We start from the raw sequence: 20,683 nt of genomic DNA, 5'->3' as shown, positions 1-20,683 counted from the left end.
GAATTTTCATTAATGAACTTGGAAAATGAAGACAGGGAATTCCAGAGGCTATTGGAATCATCTAAGAGTGATAAAGTAAAAATGTGAACTAAGGCAGTGGGGAGTGAATTGGGTGAGATGAATATAAGGTGGGCCACCTCCAAGATAATATGCTCTTTCATGACTTCATTTGCTGTGTGAATTTTCTACTTCATTTTTTAATGACCAAGGTAACACTGATCATAGCTTCCTTATACCCACAACCTTTGTCTTCAGTTCATCTCCAGTTCAGTAGCACACAGTGAATATAGAAGAGGAGGGTGTGAGCCAGGAGGAGTTGAGAAAGGGTGAAGAGTCAGGATGACTTCTTGGTTCTGGCCTGGGCCACTAGGTGGTGATGCCATTCAGTGAGGTAGAAAATACAGTTAGGTGAAGCAAGTTTGGGGTAGAAGAGGAGTTCAAACTTTGAGTATGCTTGACTTGAGGAACCCAAAGTACTTGTTGGGTGATGTCCACTACCCAACCTATAGCTGAACATATAGGTTTATACAAATTAAATGAGGTTAATGTAACAATTTAGCAAAAGCCTTGATATATGGTAAGTGCTCAATTGTGGTAATTTATGAACAAAATGACCCACCATTTGCTTTTACATCAGTGGTGATTTACTATTATGTTGATTTTAAGATTACTGTTTTGGACCGCGATCTTGTAGTGCCCACGTTTATAATGCTGCATGGCTTTTCCCTCAAAAATGCTTTGCAGCCTGAGTGAAGCTGGCGATTGTGATAGGGATGGTGAAGGTGGTAGTGACAATAGCTACAACATACCAGGGTGCTGTTATTTGCTCTTAACAAGTAGAAACTCATTTAATCCTAACAATAACTTTATGAGGTAGACATTATAAGTATTTTCATTCTTTACATGAGGAAACTGAGACCCAGAGAAGCTAAGTAACTTGCCCCAAGCTAAACAGCCAGTATGTGTCAGAGCCTCTGTTTGAACTTGGTCTGGATCTGTAGCTCCTGGTCTTAACCATTACGCTACAGTTAGCTTAATAAGCTAGTTTTTAAGTAAAGGAGAAAGTATTAGGATGAGTCCAGTTTTGAAGACTTAAAGGAGTGGGCCTTGGAGGAAAAGTCCTAGATAAAGGTATTGGAACTGCCAGCGGGAGGTGATAACTCATGAGATTTCAAGGATATTAGGAAAGATAAAGGCATATGTGGGAGAGTAAAGATGTGGGCTGGGTATAGCTGAGTGGAAAAGGAAACTTGAGCTCTAGGAATGGGTGCTTCCATTTAGGAAGTATTGATTCTGGAGTTGGTAGCTCTTTTGTCTTTAAAAAAAAAAGAAGATTATTTAGAGGGTTTTTAAGTAGGCTTTCTTAAGTTTGCCAATGGTAGGATTTTTACAATTCCCCTAATAATTGATATCAAGCCTTTTTAAAAGTCCAGGCATGAGAAGTACAGTTAACTATTGCAAAGAATACGACGCCTTTATTTTGGATGACCTGCATTCATATCCTGTTCTCAGGGCAAAGCATCTCAGCGCAGTGGTCCTTAAACCAGCAGCATCAGCATCACCTGAACTAGTTAGAAATGCAATTTCTTAGGCCCCACTGCAGACATATGGAGTCAAACTCTGAGGGGCCCAACGAGCTGTCTTAACAAGTCCTCCAGCTGCTTCTGATGGACATTCAAGTTTAAGAACCTCTACTGTCTCAGAGGGTCAATTTTCGGAAAAGGATACATCACACAGTTGTAATCAGATATAAGTGTAATTGTGAATCTTAAAGCACTACACAAATAATAGTTGCTATTACGCTAAGTTAAGAGACACATTTAGCCATATTTCATGTGTCCAGCTGCTCTCTGATTTATGCATGACTTGTGCACATACTTGCTTGCTTCTTTTCTCTCCCAGTTCTGGTTTCTCTGCTACCGCTGTCACACTGCCACGGGAGTTGTGAGAAAACAAGTAGACACTTTTTGACAATTTGTGAATTACAATTAGAAGTATAGAAGAAAACCCAAAAAAGCAGAAACAGCTAGGCCAGTCCACACACTGGATTGGGCAACCCACACTGGAAAAGGATAGTTTTTAAGACCGCCTGTTCACTAAAGGTGTGAAAAGATCTCAACGTACTGAAACAGTGGGCAATAGATGAAATTCACAAGGGAATTGTGTAAATTCCTAGGTTTGGGTCCGTGAAATCAGCTTAACAAATACCGGAGAGAAGAGACTCAATTTAACGTTCATAAAAATATAGCTGGAAATAAGTGCAGGATGAGCCATTGGACATCTAAGTGGGTCATCTGAGTGTGTGTGGTATCTTCTGCATTAATAACATTGCTTTTGTGACTAGAATTAATTACTGTCCTTTTCCTTGATAGTGAGATCTTACGCAATGACAGGTTCATTGATTAATCACTTCATTCATTCAACAAATAATGATTGCCCTGGAAACACTGGGGTGAACCATACAAAACACACTGCCCTCAGGGAACTTGCTTTCTAGTGGGAAGAAAATATAAATATAAAATATGTTAAATAATGATAAGTGGTGTGGAGAAAAATAAAACCAAAAGTAGCATGGGAGCTGTGGAAAGCAGAATTGCAATTTTACATAGAGGAGGCTTCACCAAGAAGATTGACAACTGAACAAAGACCTGAAGGGAATGCTCCACTAGAACACGCACAGGAAAAGTGGAGCGTGTGCCAAGGATAGCTACCAGATTACTTAAGGGGGTCTTGTCGTCTGAGGTATGTTTAGCCTGGAAGGCTGAAGACAGTGTTAGCTGCCATCAAATACTTGAAGAATGGCCTTGGGAAGAATTTAGACTTTCTTTGTTATTCTGGGAGTTAGAACTAGGTGAGAGAAGGATAGCTGTAGGGAGAATGTTGCCACCTGGAAACAAAGAACTTTCCAGTGGTTGGTCCTGCCTATAGACAGGTTATTGCCTCAGAGCAGAGAGTTTCTCTTCCCTACAGGAGTTGGATGTCATTTTAGTGGTGGTGGTGGTGAGAGAATTCAGGCTATGGAAGGATGATTGGATTTATGCCTTTGAGGTCTCGCACAATCCTGAAAATCAGATTCTGGGATGAAAAACCTATATTGTTATTCCATGCATAGTTGCCATCTGGTGGAAAAATAAATAACTACAAGCTATAAACTGCAAAATTCATTCAACAAATATTTGACAGCCACTATATGCCAGGGAAATGTAGTCAACAAGTTTTGGGTTCATTTTTCTTTGATTTAACAGAATGTTTGCTTCTAAGATTGATTTACTTTCCAGAGTTTTTCCTTTTTCATTTTTGAACTTCATTCCTCTGCTGTAGGCCTGGCTTAATAAGAGTAGATAACTTGCTGTCCTCAAGATTCATGGTTTATAAACCTAGAATCTGAAAGGGTAGTAGCTCATTCTCTGCTATCCTGCTAGTGTTGTGGAAAATGTAATGATTTGGTTTTTAAAAATATCTTTTCTCCCAACCTCTGCGTCAACATTAGTCTACATCACTCATCTTCTCAGAGAAAAGTTTCTTGATATATGGGATCTGCAGCAAAGGACCAGTGTTTGTTTTCTAATCCATTGTGAATTTAAAAAATATATAGAAAATCATGTATTTGACTTACTCTGAAGTGCATAACAAAAATAATTTGGTTTGATGAGGGACAGATGGATACGCGAAAGAAAAACTAGGGTAAAATGTTATTTGTAGAATCTAGGTAGGAAGTATGTCAGAACACGAGATTGCTTTAGTTTTAAGTTATGATTTCTTCACATTTGATAAGTAAAGGAATGGGATTGGTTAACTCAGTGATTGCCAAGCCACTATAAACTTTTTCAACTTTTCTGTATGTTTAGACGTTTTCATAACAAAATGTTGGTATAAGATCATGCTTTTGGGTGTCATGGTAATGTCATATGACTTCAGGTTTCTGAAAACTTACTCTGTACTTGTTGAGGGGCAGGTGACAATTGGGGTATGACACTGATCCATGGATCATGCTTTGCATTACGCTGGTTAAAAACTTACTTCACTGATATCTCATATAATACTCAAAAAACTTGCCTTGGAAAAAGTGATATTATCCCTCTTCCACCTGTGAGGAAACTGACTCAGAATGGTTCAGAGTCTCTCAGCTTGTGTCACACCTTGAACACTCAGATCAGATTCCCCTCTGGTTTTTGTTATGTTATTTCCCAGCCGATGAGAAGAGAGTGGGGCAGAAGTGAGGGTGAGGTGAGCAGCATTACACAGGCGAAGTTGGAATATTGTAAAGCTGGAAGACAGCATGTTTTCTTTGTTCCATATAATAAAGATAAATCATTTAAAATACTCATTGAAGATTAGATATTATGAGACTCCAAAAGTAATAAATTTTTAAAATTTATTTTCTTTATTATTATAGTGAGGAGTAAAAAAACCCAAAAAACCTCTTCATAGAATAGGCAGAGTAAGGTAGCCCAACCCAGGAACTTTCAGACATTTGAAACATTTAATGAAATAAGGGAAGGGTGAAGATGGTTGGGAGAGGTGGCACTTTTCTTTTGCTTTATATACACATGTAGAAATTAATTTTAAGGGCTGGCCCCTTGGCCGAGTAGTTAAGTTCGCACGCTCAGCTTCGGCAGCCCAGGGTTTGGATCCTGGGCGCGGACATGGCACTGCTTGTTAGGCCATGTTGAGGCGGCGTGCCACATGCCACAACTAGAAGGACCCACAACTAAAGTATACAACTAGGTACTGGGGGGATTTGAGGAGAAACAATCAGGGGGAAAAAAAAAAAGAAGATTGACAACAGTTGTTAGGTCGTGCCAATCTTTAAAAAAAAAAGAAATTTACTTTAGAAGATCACATAGCATGTCATGGCTCCCTGGTCCACTGTGAACATGATCTTTCTTCTTCAGGGTCTCAGTGTTGTACAGATGGGAAGCCCAGCTAGTGCCCAGTGGTGTTGTTTCTCCATTTATATTTGTGCTCAGAGTGAGTGGCTTGGTAAATTCTTTAGTTTCAGGTTCTCTAGTGATAGGGTTAAGGAGAGTTTGCCATCAGCTTAGAGAGATTTAAGCTAATCAGTGAGATGGAAAATCCCTCTCAAGGAAGACTAGAGGATCTGCTGTTACCTGATAATAGAAGAAAAAGCTTTATGAGAACTTTGTAAAACTGATCACATGATGGGAGTACTATATGTATGGGGGTTCTTTTTGAGGAAAGTTAGCCCTTAGCTAACATCTGCCACCAATCCTCCTCTTTTTTTGCTGAGGAAAACTGGTCTTGAGCTAACATCTGTGCTCACGTTCCTCTATTTTATATGTGGGATGCCTGCCACAGCATGGCTTGATAAGCAGTGCGTACGTCCGCGCCCGGGATCTGAACTGGCGAACCCCAGGCTGCCAAAGCAGAGCATGCAAACTTAACCGCTATGCCAAGGGGCCGGCCACAGTATTTTTTTTTTTAAAAGGCTTTATAGTTTTCAAATCACATTTATGTTCATTTGAATATAAACGTCTCTGTTCTTGCCACAGACTGTGTTAGAAGACTTTGATAGTTTGGGGGCTTTAGACTTGCTCTAAGGGATTTAAGTTATAGTTAGATCTTAGTTTAGTTATAGTTTAGATTATAGTTAAAAGGAATGGACTTTGAGAGCACCTGCTTCCTAGTTTACAGATAAAGTCTGGAGGTATCACTTAAGTTTATTTTTTAACTAAGATATTTTACTATTGGTTTTAAGTTATAATTTATTCACATTTGGTAAGTAAGGGAATGGGACTGGTTAAATCAGTGGTTTCCAAACCTTTTGGAATTCATGAATCAAAAAAAACAGGTCAAGTATAACTTTTTTTTTTTTTAACTATTATTTGCCAAGAAGGATCATTAACCACTACAACAAAAAAATTAACCCACAATTTACTGTAACATTGTGTTACAAAGAAGTGACTTGCTATGATTTCTGGTATTAAAATATTGAATAAATTTAGCTTTATTAAAATTACTTTGTGATCTTTGTATTCACCTTTTTACATTGAATCAGTGAAAACTTCATCCTACGCTGGTCAAAACACCACCCTTTGGATTTATTAACTTTCCAAAGTCCATTACTACTCTAAGGACCTAATGACTTCTTTTAAAATTTGAGTGTCTAATGATAGCAGACCCTAAAGAGGCTTTAAACGTGTGGGTCTAATGAAGTTCCTAGTCTAAGCATGGGAGAAAGGCAATGATGTTACACAGAATTTGCTACAACATGAGGACAAGTATGTTGAATACCTTCAGGGAGGATGGAGAAGGTGCTGAGAGGGCTCAGAATCAAGAAATGGCGTCAAGCTGTGAGAGGCTTCACAAAGAAGGTAGAGAATAGCAGGAGTATGTTCTACCTCCTAATCCGCAATCCACCCACTCCTTGCCCTCTCCAGCTCCATTTAATGAGCCATAAGTTGATAAATTGCCAAATTCAATTGCATGGTGGTGAACGGGGTGGGGACTATGGAACAAGACTGGGCTTAAATCTTGACTCCTCCATGGTCTGGTTTTGTGACGTTGGGCATGTGTCTCTGTCTCTCTATGCTTTTGTTTTTTACCTGTAAAATAGATACTAGCACCTACTTTGTGTGGTTGTGAGGGTTAATATATGCAAAACCCGTAGAAGAAATTTAGCTTTTTTCAAAATGCAGTTTTTATCATGAAATTCCTTGACGTAAATGTTTGGATGGTATTCCGTGCTCTTGGGCTAAAGACCAGAGGCCTTCCCAGGGCTTACAAAGCCTGTACCTCCTCTCATACCACTGTGCCCTTGGTCCCTTCACTGCAGCCCAAGGAACCTTTTTCAAGCCCATTTGGACTAGCTGTGCCCCCCTGCTCCCACTGTCCCTTGGTCTCTCCTCATTTCCAAACTAATTAATTTTGGTCTTCAGATCTCCACTCACCTCCTCAGGGAAGCCTCTGTGACCTTGACTACTTTCAAAACCTTGTTACAAACTTCATGGCTCCAGAAATTCTCAGTATTTATTGAGCTGCAGTCATTTTAATTTGTGCAATTATTTGTTTCCCCCACTATAAGGTCTGTGAAGGCAGCAAACCCATGTTATTTTGCTCACCAGTAAATTCCCAGCGCCCAGCACATTGCCTAGCACATAGTATGTCTCCAAATATTTATGGAACAAATGGATGAGGTGTGAGGGAAACATGGAGAGAACTGAGGGCTAAGCAAGTGTTCCTCTTTATTGGAACAGAAAATATGCTCTCGGAAGCAGTGAAAGAGAAGGCTGGAAAGGTAGACTGAGGGAGACTACGATGGATGGAGACTGGCACAATACAGTGCCAGGGAATCCATCGACTGGCTTTGGGCATGCGAAATGACCTGATAAGAAATACTAGTGTTTACACTGGAAAACTAGAAATTATTTAATACCTGGTGAGACAGTTCATCACTGTTAAAGCTTTATGAATTGAGAACACTTGAAGAATAGTTTAAAAAACTATCACTGTTTCTCCATGGATAGAATAGATTATGAGAATTATTAGAGAACAGTTTACTTGGCATTATTAAGGAGAAAAAGACATCCCTTATAAGTGGAGCTCTTGTACTTTGTCAACGTTCTCCTGGCTTAACACGTTGGCAGCCTTCCCAGGAACCATCTCATGGATGGCCACAATGATTTGGCAAGCAGATAGTGTTTTTCTTGTCATTATACAGTCCTTTTGAATCAAAGAAGCAATGCATGGTTCAGATCAAAAGCAATGTGTGAACAATACGTGCTTCTGTGGAAAAGTGTATTTGAAATCTTATTTGGACAGCTGCGCAGACTTACCCTTTGCAGATATAATTTCTTGTGGTAGTTATCACGTTTTAATTTTGTTGTTAGTGCACCATGACTTTAAGATATTCAGACTTCTTTAGTATATGAGCTAAGTACATGAATGGAAAAGATGGTATTGGTGGTGCTCAGATAGGGGGCCCATGTAGAAGTTAAAACTCTCTGAAATGTGAGAAACGTAACTTACATTCTATGGTATAGTTTTCTGATGTCAGGTTCCTAACCCCCACACTGAATCAATTGTGTATTTGGTGGCATTTTCGCAAGAAGGTCATTAATTGGTTATTCTGTAGGTGTTGGCCAGCACCCAGCAGAACATGTGGCTGCTAGAGGATAAACTGTTAGCAGGAGTGGGGTATGGTGGAGTGGGGAAGTGGGAGAGAAGAATAAGTAAAGGAATGTTGCTTTTGGATTCCCAAAGCCAGCATTCAGTCTCTAATTTCCCAATAACTGTGATCTTGGGCCAGTCACTGAACTTCTCAGCCTAGACTGCTTAATCTGTAAAAGACACAGAGCATTTGTGAGGATTTGAGGAGATAATGGTTGAAGAGCTCTAGGGAGACAAAATAGGTGCTCATCAGTGGGTTGATTGATATACTAAGTTCTCATAACTGCTTCAGTACCTGCGTGGAGCCCTATTGTATGTCCTCCAGACAGAATTTCATGGGGGATCCTGGGGCTGAGAGCAGAAAGCTCTCAGAAAGTATGTGCGCTCAAGACCGGGAGACCAGCTCTAGGACCAGTGAGCATGTGGCCACGCTTTACCTGGCTTTCACTTGATAACTGTTGTTGTGAAACGATACAGGAGTGAGAGATTTGATATCTGGTGAGACTAAATGCATCATCATTACAGTTTTGTAATGGAGAACACCTGAAAAATTATTTTTAAAAACTCATTATTTCTGTAAGAACAGCACAGATTATGAGAATTAAACAATATTGTGTTTTTTTAGACAATATACATTTTATTTTCCTCACAACACTAGTTTCACTTTCCTCTTTTATCCCTTATTGGGCTTCCTTCCCGCTAGGATGTCTTTCCTTCCTCCATTCATCTGGACAAGGTCTATGTCTTCTTTCGTCTTTAAGCATATAGTTGAAAATCAGTAAACCTTCCTGGCTAGTTACTTAAATTATGCAAATGCATGGATGGGGAAATTATTGGTTTAATCATCTAAACCGGTTATTCTCTCTTTCAGTGGATGTTTTCTAAGTGCTTGCTACGTGCTCAGCTTGGTGCTAGGTGTTACAAATATACTGGTGAATGCAATAGTCTTTGGCTTCATGGAACTTACTGTCTAGTGATTGAAAAAACAAGATGGTAATAGAATTTTCACTTAACTATTACAGTTACAAAATAAGTACTTTAAAGGAAAAAAAGTGCAAAGATCACATACAAACAACACTAGATCTGGGCAATTCGGAGGGATTGGGGAAGGGATCACTGAGGAAGGTCAGCTGAGTGCGGGTCTAAAGAGTTGATAAGAGATAATTAGATGATGGTGAGATGGGCAGTGTGAAGTTTTTGAGAGAAGGCAGTGGAGATGGAGTATGGAGATTGAGTGAGAAAGAATGACTTGTGTGGGGCCAGTTGAAGTAGAACTTCAGAGGCCTTGGTGGTTTTGATGGAAACTCAGTGAAGAATTTTAAACTGGAGGATTAAAATGACCAGATTTTTCTTTTACAAGAAGTATTTATTTGATACCAACGAAGAAAACAAGTTGGGAAAAATGGTGCTTGGAGTGGGATGGCTGCCAGGAAGACTTCTGAGGCAGGAAGACTAGTTCAGAGGCTCTTTGTCTTATCCGGTTGAGTCCCACAGAGACGGGCATGAAGAACTCTTGTGAGGAATGAAGAGGCAAAGAAGGATTCCATAGGAGTTTAGGGGACAGAATCAGCAGGGTTTGGTGACTAGCTGTATGTTGGAAAAAATAACATGGAGGAGATGGAGGAGTTGAGAATGGTTTCCAGGTCTCTCAAGGTATCTGGTAATCTAACATTGGTATCAAAGCAAACACTTGGAAAAGTCATGAGTTTCATTTGAGACTTGTTAAGTTTAGGGTGCCAGTGGGACATCTGTGGAGAGATGTTGGGTGGTATTGGAGTTCCAAGTTTGAAGCTGAAGTGAGGTTAGGATAGAAGGGTTGGTGGATCACGCTTTGTGACAGTGTCAGGATTGGGAGCATCTGCAAAGTGGAGTGTCCTAGAACTAACTGATGGTGGACAGCATGGAATCCCAAAGAGGACACAGGGAGAGAAAGTAGCCTTCCTTTCTCTTCTCCGCCTAGGGCCAGGAGAACTGTTCCTCATTCCTGCTTTCAGATCGTTGCTCTTCCTCCCTCTTGAAAACCTCTCTTGGCTTCTGGAGTTTATGTGTTTCAACTATACCACTTCTTATGCCCTCAGGTTTTCACTCTTTATCCCTCTCCTGACTCCCTTCCCACAGATGTCCATATTGTAGGAAACCTGTGAGCTGGATGCCTATTTAATCCTCTTCTTTCGCCTTGGAGAGTTCAATGTCTATAGATAGTCATTACTTTTTTCAACAAATCTTTATGGAGCTCTTACTGTGGGACTGGCTCTACACTAGGCACTGGATTCACTAGCAAACAAGTCTCTGCTCTGGTGGCACTTACTTTCTATTTCAAGGAGAGGTAGACAATACATATCTGTTGGTGCTATGTGCTAAAAAGACAAACAGAGCAAGATAAGCAGGTAAGTATGATGAATTGGGGAGGAGCAGGGCTTCCTCTCAGGATATGATCTGAGACCCAAATGAAGTAAGAGAATAAACCATGTGGATAAATGAATGTATTATCTATTGTTTTGTAACAAATTATCCCCAAATTTAGCAGCTTAAACAACAAATATATATTACCTCACACTTTCTCAGGATTAGGAGTCTGGAGTGGCTTAGCTAAATGTTTCTGCCTAATGTCTCTCATGGACTTGGGGTCAAGCTGTCGGCTGAGACTACAGTTATCTCATGGCTCAATTGAGGCTGAAGAATTTACTTTCCAGCCCACTCACGTGGTTCTTGGCAGACCTCAGTTCATTGGGGGCTATTAGACAGAGGGCCTCCGTTCCTTGCCTCATAGCAGGAGTGATTGGAGAGAAAAAACAACAGTCTTTTAGAAACTAATCTCCGAAGCGATGCGCCATCATTATTATCTGTTGTCCATAACTTCAACTGCCCCTCTTTCCTGACTTGTCTCTCTCATTGCCTAATGTGATTTCCCAGTCCAGCTTTTTGCCTTCCTCTCTCTCATTTCCTTTTTCATTCAAGCCTCTTAAAAGAAGAGTTTTTATTTACTGTCTTAACTCTATTGCCACTTGTCCTCTTCTCCCTCTTGCAGGTTGGCCCCCACTCTTGACCGCTTCACTAAATCTTCTCTGCCCAAAGTGACCTAGTGGTGATAAAGACTAGTCAATTCTCTTCTTCTTTTAGCTGGTTTCTCTTGCGGCACCTGATGCTCGTTCTCTCTCTTAAGACTGTCTCCTCTGTTGATTGTTAATGTCATATTTTTCCTTCTACTTGTCTGATACTACCAGCTTCTCCTGGATCCAGTTCTGCTGCCAACCCTTTCAATGTAGGGCATTCATAGAGTTTTGTTCTTGACTCTGTATTTTCACTATAGTTTGTCTTCAAAGCTGACCTCTACCAAAACTAAACTAATAATCCATGACTCCCCTAACACCCTTCACCATATACAAACACATGCAAATATGTTGTTCCACCTGTATTTATTTTTGGTTAGTGGAATCCAGGCACCCTAGTAAAAAACTGAATCATCATATTTTTTTTCCCTGCCCCTGCATGTTCTATAAATCACCACCATATGTTAATCTGTCTCCCAGTGTTTTCTTATCTCTACTTCTCTCTCTAGCCTATGACCTTTGTCCTAGATCAATCCCTTACTGTTTTTCACCTGGTCTACTGTACTCATCTGATAAGTGATATCCCACTCTCTGTTCTGGTGGTCATCTACCCCTGATGCTGGTGCCAGTTATTTGTCTAAATCATACTCCTCAGAATTTCAGTCCCTAAGTTACCCAGCCATCACTGATTCCCAGTCATCAGAGAGAGCTCAGATTCCTTGCTTGGCACATGGTGCATTTTGTCATCTGGTCTCTATTGGTCCGCTTGGCACAACTTTTGCTCCCCTCACTCTGTGTTTAATGCTCCTGCAGTATGAAAATTCTTACATGTCCCTCAACAGGCCATGCTGTTTTATGCTTCTGTGCTTTTTACTTCTGTTCTATTATTTTCCTGAAATGTATTTTATTCTCCTTTTTCTCCTCACTTAACCCACAGGTCAATCAAATGATGGGTCCCTTGTCTCTGTCCTGTGCCCCCCTCCTCCCCAACCTTGCTCCCCAGACAACAGAGTCAATGACTTTCCTTTTCTTTGCCTCCTTTTGCATAGGTTTCTATTACTGCTCTTACCCTGTTACAGTTCATTGTGGGTCCTGTCTCTCTCAGGTCGTCTGAGCTGTTTGAGGCCAGAGTCTGGCGCATTCATCTTTGTGTCCCTAACACCTAGCAAAATGCCTGACACATTGTTACCACTTAGTAAATGTTGATTAAATAACGTATAATTGGACTGTTGGTATGGTGTTTGGTATGGTTTTATGGGGCATGTAAGATTCTAAAAACAGGGGCTGACCCCATGGCAGAATGGTTAAGTTTGTGTGCTCCGCTTCGGTGGCCCAGGGTTTCACTGGTTCGGATCCTGAGTGCGGACATGGCACCGCTCATCAGGCCATGCTGAGGCAGCGTCCCACATGCCACAACTAGAAGGACCCACAACTAGAATGTACTTCTACGTACTGGCGGGCTTTGGGGAGAAGAAGAAGAAAAAAAATTGGCAACAGATGTTAGCTCAGGTGCCAATCTTTAAAAAAAAAAAAGATTCCAAAAACATAAGTTCATTAGTTTCCTTGCTTCAAAATGTCGTTTGGTTACTTGGTGGAATCTAACACTGACTGTGGTAGGCAGAAGTTGAAAAAAATAAAATGCCTGCCAACTTAGAGTATTAGATACCAAGTAATTAAAAGTTTTTCTGAAGTAGTCTTAAGATATTTATATCTCACTTTAAAAATATCTTGCCATTCCAGCCTTAGACACAATTACCAAATTTTTAAAAGTTATTTCAACTTCAAATATTTTCCCATAGCAGTAATGTTACATGCAGCATTTCAGTATTTCTGTATCAGGGTGCAATCTGGAGACAGAAACCACACAATAATTGAACAGGGAAAATTTGATATAAACAAAAACAAAATTGGATATATCAGGTAAGGAAAATTAAAGAATATAGGAATAGCAGATATAGGAAGCACAGCACCCAATGAAAGGGCAAATCTGGAAGAGGGTCCCACTCCCACATCCTAAAGGCTGGGATGCATTCCTCATTTGGAGAAGTGGCATATCCTATTGGGTGGCAGAGAAGTTCATTGAAGTGCCACACTAGTGGGACTCATGAGGAATCTGCCTTCTGAGGTGCTGGAGGGAGGTTGTCCCTAGGGAGGGGCTGATGCAGAGCTCTGGGACTCTGCCTGTGGGGGTGGTGCACTGGGAGGTCGCCCTCAGGGGTCTGGAGAGAACTGCCCATGGGTTGGTGCCATGTGCCTCCAGGTATAAGAAGAGAACTAGGAAGAAGAGCCCTTCTTCCTCCAATGTCCCTCTAACATCCTCTAAAATTGTGCTAGCTGCCGTAGGCAGGGCACTGGGAAGGTAGTGCTGAAAAGCAATAGATTGACAACTGGTGCCATGAACCCTCTTTGACTACAGAGCTTCTGTATGTTCCCATTTAACAAGATTCAGCTATCACAGAAATTAGGAAAATATATATATATGTGTATATATAGCTTAGCTTGATTCTAGTGCCCGATGAGAGTAGTGCAATTGGATGAGGATGAGAAAGGAGATGAAGACAACTCTGTGTGTTCTGAAGTAGTTAATGGCATTCTTAAATAAAATATATTGTTAAATATCTTAATTTCATATTCCTTGATCTAGATCAATTAAAGACACTATTCTTATACCTGTCACTTAAGAATTAATTAGTTTTAGCTTGGAAACAGAAAGTAAGACAGTCTTTCCTATAGTAAGTAATGGAGCCACAGCTGGTAGAGAGAGGAAGTATTGTGTGCATGTATTATCAATGTTTGTTGGATATAGAATTTAGATACCTAGTTCAGTACGTTAATCAGAATATTTGAGAGTCAGCAATCCTCTGGCCATTGAGCAAAGATGGGAAACATGAATATTTAGTGTGAATGACCCTAAAAGGGGAGAGAGAGAGTGGTAGGGGAAAGGTTTGGGTCAGGTGCCAGTCGGTAGGACAAGTAAGGTCCCTTTATATGGAATACACATGCTGCTTGCCCATACAGAGACAGACATGGTAGCATGATCCAAGTAGTGGGGTCATAACTTGGGAGTACCTCAATATTGTGAGTCAGTTCTTAGGGTAAAAGTTGACCTGAGTTTTTGTTCCATAAGCTTAATAACACAGATAACTTATGGGGGCTGCATTAAATAGTCCTACAGACTCTTCTGGAATAATTTTTTGTCATTATAGGAAGAAAACAGAAATAAATATAACCTATAGAGGACTCTTAGGAATATTGATGGTGGAATAGATGATTAATGGATCGTGGCTGATATTTGTTGATAATTTGGATCTGTAACTTAGAAGAAAGGAGAGATTTAAGGCCAAGTCTGATGTCTCTTGCACAATTTGACCTTATTACTAATTATTCCCCATCTCTTCCTACTCTCTGGTTGTCATTGTTTGTATTTTATTTCTTACTTGGTATTCATGGGCAGCTAGAAGTTTCTAGAGGTTTTGTTTTTCTTTTCTCTTTCTTTTTTTTTTTTGTGAGGAAGATTAGCCCTGAGCTAACTGCTGCCAGTCCTCCTCTTTTTGCTGAGGAAGATTGGCCCTGAGCTAACATCCATGCCCATCTTCCTCTACTTTATATGTGGGATGCCTACCACAGCATGGCTTGCCAAGTGGTGCCATATGTCTGCACCCGGGATCCAAACCAGCAAACCCCGGGCCGCGAGAAGCAGAACGTGCGCACTTAACATCTGCGCCACCGAGCCGGCCCCGAGGTTTTGCTTTTCTATCATCCATTCTTCCAAACTGTGAAAAGTATGTGAGAAGTTGATGAAATCAGGGATTGGGGACAGTTGTACCCAACTTCCTAGCTGTGGAGCAGTTTTGATTGACAGTTATACATGATGGTTATTGACTTGGATACTAGACTTATGACACTTTTGGCCTTCAGATCCTCACTAAAAAAATTGGGGACCCTCTCTCTGCTGAAAAACAAGCCAGAACTCTCAAGTACAGGTGAGGAAGTTGGGTTCATATCTCCAATTACCTTCTTAACCAACTCCTAAAACGTTCAGTTGCAGAGTTGCCCGTGACCTTCAGGTGGGGAGCATGTTGGTCTAAGTTGGATCATACAGGTTCCTTTGCACTCATTACTGTCTCTCCCAAACGTTTCAACATTTTAGAAGGTATGAGGGTCTCCATTGTGTCATTAGTTACCACGTATTATAAAACATTTTGAATCATTGTAGAATATTAGGTGTCATAATTCTGGCTGGATTGCTAAAAGCAAGTGTTGTTGCCTAATTGTAAATTAGTATTTTGGGTTTTTTTTGCATCTGTCTTTCAGGTGTTTCTGAAGAGTGATCGAGTGGCCAGGATGGTTCAGAGTGGAGGATGTTCTGCTAATGACTTCAGAGAGGTATTCAAGAAAAACATAGAAAAACGTGTGCGGAGTTTGCCAGAAATTGATGGCTTGAGCAAAGAGACAGTGCTGAGTTCGTGGATAGCCAAATACGACGCCATTTACAGGGGTGAAGAGGACTTGTGCAAACAGCCAAATAGAATGACTCTAAGTGCTGTTTCTGAACTTATTCTGAGCAAGGAACAACTCTATGAAATGTTTCAGCAGATTCTGGGTATTAAAAAACTGGAACACCAACTCCTTTATAATGCATGTCAGGTAAGTGGTCCGTGATATTTCCCATTCCCCTACCTGACTCAGAATGAACATCAAGTGTTAACAGGCCTATGAAGATGTACTTTACTTTCTGTAATACTTTGGTTGAAAAGTTGAGTGACATTGAATTTTAGTAAATAGTGATATTTGAAAGAAGCTTTGAAAGAATTATTTGATAAAGGGAGAAGAATATCGGTACATTTTATGCAGTAAATAAATGTTCTTATGTGCCCTATTTTAGGACATCAGATTTGTGCCTATTTGGTATATATAGGGCATGCCCCGGATAGTAAAATGGAAATCATCTGTTATCTGCAGAAGCTGGGCAATTTATAAGAAACAGGTATTCCTCAGTGCTAAATAATTTTTCATAATGATATGCTGGTCTTCTAAGTTTTATGGAAGTAACTGAAATTTCAATTTGTTTTCTTTAACCCAGCCTGATAGAAATGAATTGAAGATGATTGCTAAACTATGTAATTTAAAGAGATGACAGAGTACATAATATTTTTTTCTCTTCAGTTACTGTTCTAAACATACATTTGAAATTGAATAAAATGTTTCTTTCATGTCTTTCATCTTTAGACCCTATGATTTGTCTAATAATGTATTCCTTCCATATTTGCATTTTGTTTGCTTATTTTAGAGGTATAAATTATTTAACTATGCCCTGACATATAATTTAAATTGACAAAGTCTGGCATTTTAAAATTCATGCACTCATTCAGTTACATTTCTGTAATGTACATAAGTTTACATATATTTTTAATCTTTTTGCTTAATTTCTGTATTCTGTCTGTATCAATTACTTGGCATTACTAATTTGTGGATCATTTTAAATGAGTAAATTAATAATCGATAGTAAAGCAGGGTGGCACCTTAACCCTGCAAACAGTTCATGCGTTCATCATAGTTGTTTTTGCTGTGTTATTAAATCAGGTGGTGGTTTGATAATAGTGGCGGATGAGTGCAAAACCAAAATCTTCTATTTGAAAAGATTAATGCAACTGGGACTTTGTACTTTTAATGAAATAATAGTTCGCTTATGCAGGTAAATGTTGATGAACATAATTTAGTAGTAAAATTCAGATGTTCAGTAGGTATTTATTGAACATCCAGTCAAAAACCTTGCTAGGTGTTGGGGAAACCAAGCTGAGCAAAATAAAAGATTTGTTCTCTCTCCATAGGCCAGAGTCTCATAGAGCCAAATAGACCTCTAAAATGAGTTATTACAAATGCATTAGAATTTATACTGGATGTTACAGGGTCATAAAAGAAATGCCTGTGAACCTATCAGTTTATGGTTTGGCTTTTTTTGGGGTCACAATAATAATAGCAATAATTACTATTGTTACCATTTTCTTATTTAAAAAAATCTTTTTTTCTTTTTACCTTTTGACTTCTTTCACCCATTTCTCCCACAGTTTATGTTTATCATCTCAAAATGTATTTAAATTAGTTCTTTGCTTACTTTTTAAAAATCACTTCTACAGCAAGAGTGTGGCCCCCCTGATTTCTGTCCTCTAGGACTTGGAACATACTTCTAATGAAACTCTCCTGCTACAATGGCTTACTTTTCCTTTAGTTCTGTTAGTACTAGCCTCTTGTATTTTGATGCTCTGTTAGGTTCATACACATTTAGGATTGTTATGTCTTTTTGTGGAATCAACTCCTTTATTGTTATGTAAAATCCCTCTTTATCCCTGATAATCTTTTTTTCTGAAGTCTACTTTAGTGGTTAAAATTCGGAGCTCTCATTGCCATAGCCTGGGTTCGTTTCCTGATCCGGGAACTGCACCACTGTCTGTCAGCTGTCATACCTTGGCAGCTGTGTGTTGCTCTGATGCTGAAAACTATGCCACTGGTATTTCAAATACCAGCAGAGTCCCCCATGGTGGACAGGTTTCAGCAGAGCTTCCACACTAAGACTGGGAAGAAGGACCAGGCCACCCACTTCCAAAAACATTGGCCATGAAAACCCTGTAAATAGCAGCAGAGCATTGTCTGATATAGTGCTGGAAGGAGAGAGGATCGCGCAAAACTACCGGGCACGGTTCCGCTCTGCTGCACACAGGGTCACTGGGAGTTGGAATCGACTCCATGGCACTAACAGCAAATCTTGTCTTAAGCTAATATAGCTATGCTAGTGTTGTTTTGATTAGGGTTAGCATGGTGTCTTTCTCCATGTGTTTACTTTTAACCCCTCTGATTATTTAGTTAAAGTGGATTTCTTATAGACAGCATAAAATTGCCTCTTGGTTTTTTTTTTTATCCAATCTGACAATCTGTCTTTTAATGGGTGTATAGACTGTTCATATTTAAGGTGATATAGTTGGATGAAATTCTACAATCTTTGCGTTATCACTGCCTTGAATTTGTTCTTTGTCCTCCCCCCTTTTTCTGCCACCTTTAATTGAACATTCTATGTGATTCCATTTTATAGCCTCTTTTGAAATACTACTAGTTTTCTTTTCAGTTGTTTAGTGATTGCCCTAGGGTTTACAGTATGCATTGTTAAAGAATCTAAGTATACCTTCAGATAACACCGTAAGGCTTTAAATGTAGTGTAGCTATCTCATAATAGAGAATTCCCGATCCCTCACTCTCATCCCTTCTGACATTCCTGTCATTCATTTCACTGATTATGTGCTATAATCACCCAATGCATTGTTACTATTATTGCTCTAAACAGTTAACTTTTAAATCAATTAAGAATAAGAAAAATATCATATTTTACCTTCATTTATTCCTTCTGACACTTTCCGTTCTTTATATATAGCCAAATTTCTGACCCATATCATTTTCCTTATCTCTAAAAAGCTTTTCAGAATTTCTTGCAAGGCAGGACTACTGGAAATGAGTTCTCTCAGTTTTTGTTTGTCACAGTCTTTGTTTCTCCTTCATGTTTATATGGAATTATCAGTTAGCCTTTTTTCTCTTTCAATACTCAAGGTTTACTCCACTCTCTTCTGGCTTACATGACTTCTGACAAGAAACCTGATAAAGTTCTTATCCTTGACTCTCTTTAGTTGAGGTGTTTTTGCCCTCTGGCTTCCTTCAGTATTTTCTTCTTGTCTTAGTTTTCTACAGTTTAAATAATGTATGCCTAGGTCTCAGTTATTTGATATTTCTGAGCTTCCTGGATCTGTAGATGGGTGTCTGTCATGAAGTTTGGAAAATTCTCAGCCATTATTACTTCAAATATTCCTTCTGTCCCATTCTCACCTTCTCCTTCTGGTGTTACAGTTATGTGGTTACTCCTTTTTGCTATTGTCCCACAGTTCTGGGATAGTTTGGTGTTTCATTTTTTTAAGTTCTTTTTCTATTTGCATGTCCACTTGGGAAGTTTCTGTTGACCTTTCTTTAAGTTCACTAATTCTTTCCTGAGAATCGTCAAGTCTACTGATGAGCCCATCAAAGGCATTGTTCATTTCTGTTAGTGTTTTTGATTTCTAACATTTCCTTTTGACTCTTTCTTAGAGTTTCCATCTCTCTGCTTATGTTACCCATCTGTTCTTGCATATTTTCAACTTTTTCTGTTAAAACCATTTACATATTAATAATCTTTATTTAAATTCTGTGTTTGATAATTACAACGTCTGTGTCACATCTAAATCTGGTTGGGATGCTTGCTTTGTTTCTCTAGACTGTTTCTTTTTCTTTTTTGCGTTTTGGCATGCTTTGTAATTTTTTGTTGAAAGTCAGACATGCATCAAGTAATAGGAACTGAGGTATATTTGTCTTTAGTGTGAGGATTTATGTTAATATGACTGGGGCTTGGGCTGTGTTTAATGTTTGTTGTAGCTGCAGCTACAAGAAGCTTCAAATTCTTCTCGTATCCTTATCTTTGTCTCCTGTGTTGACTTTGGGCTTCCCTGAGTATTCCTCCTCAGAGAGGATCTGTGTCTTACAGCTCTTTTAGCTGGGACCTTGTTGTTATTCCTGGAGCCATACTGATGTTGTGATAAGGTGTTGAGGAGAAGGGAGTGTCTTATAATCTGATAAATTCTCAGTCTGTTAGTGGACCTATGTCTTCGGGCTGTAACCTTCACAAGTGTTTCTATCCTTTGTCCAAGACTATCGCTGCCCTCCCGGCCCATGTTCCTTGCTCTCTTCCCTGGGTGAAATATTCCCCAACCTGTTCCCTTGAAGTGTTGTCCCTTATTCACTCTGGGTGTCTTGTTAGTTTTTTCAAATAGACAAGACAGCAAGGCTGCAAAGGACTGCAGCGGGCAGCCTTCTCTTCCCCCAGCTGGGGTAAGTTTTGAGTGTTTCCTTCTGGCAAAGTCTTTCTTTGTTAGGGAGAAGAATCTGGGAGGTGTGACAATGGCTTTTCTTCCCCTGTTTCTGCCAGCTCCACATGGGGATCCTGTTTGGATCCTTACCATGAGAAATTGGTGGGGTTACTAGAAGGAAAGCCCAGTAAAATGTGGGAGCCCCCTTATGATTGCAGCCTCAGGAGTTTCTCTCTGCACTCAGCTTCTAGTAATTTGTCCAAATTACTAGTCAAGTAAGTAGTCCTACTGTTTATGACCCCCAATGACGTCTGCTCCAAATGCCATATCTCTCTGTTTTGCCTGTCTCCATATTTTAAGTTAGTGATTTGCCTTGCAACCTCAGTTCTCTGATAAGTGTAAGAAAATTCATTGATTTTCAGTTTGTCCAGCTCTTTATTGTAAGGATGGGAGTGAGGACTTGAAACTGTGTGTGTATCTGAGTTGAAACTGGAATTCTCGGCATTTCTGTGGTTTGAAAGAAAAGCTTAAGGTTATTTTTGATTTAAAAGCAAAAAAGAAATTATAAAATTGCTCTTAAAAATAAGGGACGGGGGCCGGCTCCGTGGACAAGTGGTTAAGTTC

At 39.6% G+C, this 20,683-nt stretch overlaps 1 protein-coding gene across 19 annotated transcripts in view; it reads left to right on the top strand.

The window, feature by feature from the left end:
• Positions 1–20,683, top strand: part of CADPS2 (calcium dependent secretion activator 2) — a 496,160-nt gene that overhangs the window by 165,032 nt on the left and 310,445 nt on the right. For all 19 annotated transcript variants that reach the window (XM_070616447.1, XM_008514417.2, XM_070616451.1 and 16 more), the window contains one exon: positions 15,495–15,827. In XM_070616447.1, coding sequence (XP_070472548.1) covers positions 15,495–15,827 — 333 coding nt within the window. The remainder of the gene's footprint in view (positions 1–15,494; positions 15,828–20,683) is intronic.

This window comes from Equus przewalskii, chromosome 4 (assembly GCF_037783145.1).
Source record: "Equus przewalskii isolate Varuska chromosome 4, EquPr2, whole genome shotgun sequence".
NCBI lineage: Eukaryota > Metazoa > Chordata > Mammalia > Perissodactyla > Equidae > Equus > Equus przewalskii.
This window is presented reverse-complemented; position numbering and strand designations above follow the sequence as displayed.